This window comes from Ipomoea triloba, chromosome 13 (genome assembly GCF_003576645.1).
Source record: "Ipomoea triloba cultivar NCNSP0323 chromosome 13, ASM357664v1".
NCBI classification, from domain to species: Eukaryota; Viridiplantae; Streptophyta; class Magnoliopsida; order Solanales; family Convolvulaceae; genus Ipomoea; species Ipomoea triloba.
This window is the reverse complement of record NC_044928.1, coordinates 29,981,649-29,987,425: the sequence shown is the minus strand read 5'-3', so window position 1 is coordinate 29,987,425 and position 5,777 is coordinate 29,981,649. Positions and strand designations below refer to the sequence as shown.

Genomic DNA, 5,777 nt, shown 5'->3' with positions numbered 1-5,777 from the left:
TCCGCCAAAGATGAAGATGTTGAAAAAAATAGCATAAAATGGTAATTTTAGTGGCTATTTTGTGGTACAAATATATGTGAGGTCCACTTCTGATTTGAGCAGGGTCAAAGTGGATTCGAGTTTTTCATAGTTAGACTAAGAGATTGATATATTGTACGCATAAAATGGATAATAGTTTCTATTTGTTTTAATTTTTTCTATAGAGGAGAAATGAATAAATAAATAAATAAAATAAAGTCTATTGACGGGACCATTGACAACTGGCAAGTAGGGAAAATATAGTAATACGACATATTGATATGATGCGTATCCATTAATGGATGGACAAATGTACGTTGTACACTTCACCATCAAATTCACGTTGCATTGCATGTAAGCTAAGGCTGCTGCATGCTATGCTATTGTGTAATAACAGCCTTGACCGAGTGGTGTTGGACTGTTGGCAACAATAATCATGCATTTTAATTAATCAAATTTTGTCTGCTCTTCCCCATCAACTCTATAAATTGGAACATTATTATTGTAATGTAGATCATATCGAGCTAATAAGTTAGCAGCCATGGCTTCAATTTCATGCATTATCACCACCAATTTATCATCATCTTTTCCCCGTCCTTTCCCCAGAAAACATCCCAAAATCTCACTCAATTCAAATGCACCAAAACGTCACAACACAATCTCTTGTGCATCCTCGTCGTCAAATGAGGACGGTCACAAAAACCCATTACCCTCGTCGGAAAACATCTCTGACCGGAAAATTGACCGGAGAAACGTCCTGTTAGGCCTCGGCGGCCTCTACGGCGCTTATACCTTCGACCCCTTTGCCCTGGCCGCTCCGGTCCCCGCCCCGGACGTTACAAAGTGCAGCAGGGCTACTATAAGCTTTAGTGTGGATAATGTGCCGTATTCTTGTTGCCCTCCTCTTTATGGCACCATTTCTGATTATGAGGTGCCCAGTTTTACAAGGCTTAATGTCCGGCCGGCGGCTCATAAGGTTAGTAAATCGTATATAAAGAAGTACGAGGCCGCCATTAAGAAAATGAAGGAGCTTCCTTGTGATGATCCCAGAAACTTCTACCAGCAAGCTAACGTCCACTGCGCTTACTGCAATGGCGCTTATCAACTCGCCGGTCAACCTTACGATGTCCACTCTTCATGGCTCTTCTTCCCCTTCCACAGATGGTACTTTTACTTCTACTAGAACATCTTGCCGTTTCTAACTAACTAATCTGAAATTTTGTGGTTACCGAGTCAACTAATTGTCTGACTAATTTGTTTGAATTGTTCAAAATGATAATATTTTTGGTGACAAGAGAAACTAGTGATAAGTGAGAATGTGCACTAGTAAACTTTGCTTTGCACTAGTAATCTCGGCCATCTTGTGACCCTAGTTAGCTGGCAAAAAACCACTATGTCTGTGGTGACTTAGGATTAATGCTACGAAATTGGAATCACCTAGGTTTACGGGCTCAAATCAAGAATGTCAATGAACTACTCTCCATTAGGGATCAAACTTATAATATTGACAAATTTTGCAGCAATTGTGGGTGCATGTTATGAACACTGTTGTAAAAATCGCCCTCCTAGACACCGCCTATGCGAATTGCTACCTAGGCAGCTGGCTAGCGCCTAAGTCAGTTGACTAGGTCGAGTTGGCGGTTGAGTAGATCGAGTTAACTCGCTTAACTCGACAGAATTAGTCGAGTTAACTTCGACGAGTGAGTCTTGTTAATTTTTTATTATATTTATATATTTAAATAAATAAGAGAAGTAATATATATATATATATATATATAATATGACATGCACTCACACATATACACTATTTTTCTAGTGTCCAGCAACTACTGCTGTTATGAATAATTAAACTTAATTAATTGTACATTGTCTGTGCAGGTACTTGTACTTCTTCGAGAGGATATTGCAGTCCCTAATTAACGACCCAACATTCGCCCTCCCATATTGGAACTGGGACAACCCACCGGGCATGTATTTCCCGGACATCTTCGACGACAAATCATCGCCCCTCTACGACGAGTTCCGCAACGCGGATCACCGCGGCGGCTACCTCATGGACCTCGCTTACGCCGGCCAAGATCTCGCCGCCGAACCTAAGCAGATAGTTAACAACAATCTGGCAATCATGTACCGCCAAATGGTCACTAACGCGCCCTGCCCGTTACTCTTTTTCGGCGCCCCTCTGCGAGCCGACGGCTACGGCCCCGGCGGTTTCGCTAACGGGACCATCGTCAGTGTTCCCCACAATTCCGTTCACCGGTGGGTGGGTGACCCCAGAACGTCTCATAATGAGGACATGGGCAACTTCTACTCCGCCGCTAAAGACCCGGTTTTCTATTGCCACCACTCCAATGTGGACCGGATGTGGACCATCTGGAAGACTCTGGGCGGCAAACGTATGGATATCGCCGACCCGGATTATCTGAACTCGGAGTTCTTGTTCTATGATGAAAATAAGAATCTTGTGAAAGTCAAGATTGGAGATTGTTTGGACAACGAAAAGCTTGGCTACACTTTCCAGGTATATTCTACTCCGTATTGGATTCAACCCAAATTAAATTGAGCAAATACAGGATTATTAGTAAAATGACAATTTTGGTTCACATGTTTAATTTTTACCAATTTTAGTTCCACGACTATTGTTTTAGTACCAACTTTCATCCACGACTATTGTTTCAGTGCCAAAATTCATAGCGCCGGTCACCTATCCGTTTAAAACATGCAAAAATCTAAAATTGTTAAGGGTATTTTCGTCATTTTAACTTAATATCTCAATTTGAGTATGAATAAATGGATTTTAAGTCTTAAGATTGATCAAAATTTGCAATTTTCCTCCTCATTTTACCTTAATTTGAGAAGAAGAACTGTGAATTGTGATCGGTCTTAGGGCTTAAATCTCTTTATTTATACTCAAATTGGGATATTGAGTTGAAAAGACAAAAATACCTTTAAAATTTTAAAATTTTGTCATGTTATAAACAGATAAGTGATCGATAAGATGAATTTTGGCATTAAAACAATAGTCGTGCGACCAAAATTAGTACTAAAACAATAGTCGCAGGATGAAAATGGGTAGAAATTAAATATGTGGACCAAAAGTACCATTTTTTTAATAGTCCTGTGATCAAAATTTGTATTTGCTCAAATAAATTTTCCAATTCGAGACCTATTGGTTTGAACTGGTCTACAATTGAAGTTTGTTTACTATGCATGCACTGATTCTTTCAGGATATGCCAACTCCATGGAAGAAATTCAAGCTGACCCGGAAAAGAACGAAACTGCTGATAAAAAGTGCCAAGTCAACTCCCTCCACCGAAACCGTCTTACCGGCAACCTTAACCAAGATTCTAACGTTTTCCGTGGCGAGGCCGGCGACGTCGAGGACAGAAGCGGATAAGGAAGACATGGAGGAGCTGCTAAACCTGGGACTTGAATACGACGACACAAAATACATTAGATTCGACGTGTTTCTGAACGAGGATGAGGACGTGATTTTGTTCGAGCTGGACAGGGCGGAGTTCGTGAGCAGCTTCGCCAACTTGCCGCACGTTCACGAAGGCCACGGCGAAGGTGAAGGCGACGCGCCGACGACCACGACGTGGAGATTGCCGATCACGGAGGTGCTTGAGAATTTGGGGATTGAGGGAGAGGATACGGTGGTGGTGACTCTGGTGCCTAAATGTGAGGGTGAGTTTATGAACATCACAAAGGCTGAGATTGAATTGGTGAATTGTGTTGATTAATTAACACCTTTAAATAAATTAAGATCGAATATCGATCATGTAATAAAGGGGTCATTGCCTTATGTATGCCTCCGATCCTTAGACTTCTATTGGGCCAAATAATGGGCTTGTTCAAAATATAATATTAGTAAATTTTATATTTTGGTGAATTTTCCGTTAATTTAAGGAAAATTAAAATTTTTGAATTGAATTAATTAATAATTAATTTTTTTAAAAAAATCTAAAACTCATTTCTAAGCTGAAATTTAACCTAAAATTGCATTTTACAGCTACTCGCAGGTTACAAATTAAAGCTATTAATTTATTTTGAGTTAATTGACCAATTGAATTATATCATAGCATAAGAAATGAACGTTCTAGAAAATATAGCAAGGTGGGGTGGAAGGGTTTGGTTAATTAATGCATAACGAGGTCATGGAGGAATAGATGTGAATCATATTTAATGTCAAACGTGAGGTAGTCTATCAAGTACAAAATTTTGACCAAGTTAGTGGAAGAGTACAGTTATGTAAAACGAGGTGGGTCAAAATTGAATAAAAAAATGGTGTAATTTGCTAGTTATAACACAAAAATGTAATCAGACTGTCACACCCAGTAGAGGTGCCTACAATCTAGCGAGGGAATTAGTCACTGTGTCCGACGGTAGAAACCCTGAGCTACACCCAAAAAACACTAAAACGCAATTTATTATGTATACAACCTCACTTAATAATTACGAGTTTCTCTTTTCTAAAAAAATAAATTAAAAAATAGAGTACTTAGTTTGTGTAAATACATGCATGTATATATGCATATACAAGTTTGAAAAAGAAAAACATGATAGATAGATAAAGTTTGATCCTAAACTTAAGGATCACTCACTTCTCATGTTTTGAAGAGGGTGAATAAGGTAACTTGGGGATATGTTTCAACTGACTAACAAGCCCACAAATGCTTATATACACTAATACACATAAGAAGATCAAATTCAAAATGATGGATAGGTAATTACATATAACCTATATAAATAATGTTTTTAAAATATGGTGTTTTAATTATTTTTTTTTTTTTTGGAGTCACATGTTAAAGTCATAAATTCTTTGACAAAATAGTGTAATACGAACAATTTTGCAGGTGAGACACAATGATGAAATGATGCATCGTTGTCATAAATAAAATTAAACATAATTTGCGACAGTGACGAAACAATATAAGCTAAGTTAAGCCCTATCGTGTTAAGGTATGAAAAAGAAAAAAAAATCAAATTCGTAACATTATCAGTTATATGAAACATAATGCCAGACCTTTTCGATGAAACCAAACAAAGCAAAAAAAAGTTTGGATAGGAAATGTCAGGGTAGATGTTTCTCGTGTTGTCGCTGTTGATGGACCATTTTTTAATTCTTTAACCTCATTCATATATATATATATATATATATATATATATATATATATATATAAACTATGATGGTAGAAAAACTGAGGTAACATTTTTATAATTATGACGGTGTAATTAAAAATGATTGATAGTGTATCGATAGATAACTAATAGTGCAGACACGTGAGTGCACTATTATAGATATTAAGTGCACTATCCATTATCCGTAGGTGCACTATCAAGTGTTTTCAAGTACATCGTCGTAATTATGGAGATATTACTACATTTTTTTTCTTAATTTTCGATCTTTAGATAAGAATAAGATTAGTTAACATTTTCTCACGGGCTACTAGTTCACATTACACACCTAACTTGACGATATATATATATATATATATATATAAGAGGTAAGTTTGCTGCAATAAATGTTCAAACCAAAATTCCATAGTGACTCAAGCTTCGTGTGGTTGTCATTACAACTGCACAATAGGGATTGGTTTTGCACTGGACCATGAACCTATTAAATTCCATTTTGACATTATTGGATTCTTCCTTCATGCATGCCTCTTCTGGAACCAATACATTATTATTATTATTATTATTATTATTATTATTATTATTACATTATTATTATTATTATTATTTTATGTTAATAATA

At 37.0% G+C, this 5,777-nt stretch overlaps 1 protein-coding gene across 1 annotated transcript; it reads left to right on the top strand.

The window, feature by feature from the left end:
- Positions 1-535: 535 nt before the first annotated feature.
- Positions 536-3,911, top strand: LOC116002933 (polyphenol oxidase F, chloroplastic-like). Its single transcript, XM_031243123.1, has 3 exons — positions 536-1,182; positions 1,897-2,539; positions 3,247-3,911. The coding sequence occupies exons 1-3, from the start codon at positions 560-562 to the stop codon at positions 3,760-3,762; spliced, it is 1,782 nt and encodes a 593-aa protein (XP_031098983.1). The 5' UTR covers positions 536-559; the 3' UTR covers positions 3,763-3,911.
- Positions 3,912-5,777: the final 1,866 nt, after the last annotated feature.

Excerpts from the sequence above, each read along its gene's own strand:
- LOC116002933 (XM_031243123.1), top strand. The coding sequence starts at position 560 with ATGGCTTCAATTTCATGCATTATCACCACCAATTTATCATCATCTTTT. Across the intron at positions 1,183-1,896 it reads TTCTTCCCCTTCCACAGATG|GTACTTGTACTTCTTCGAGA; the intron begins GTACTTTTACTT and ends TTGTCTGTGCAG. Across the intron at positions 2,540-3,246 it reads AGCTTGGCTACACTTTCCAG|GATATGCCAACTCCATGGAA; the intron begins GTATATTCTACT and ends TGATTCTTTCAG.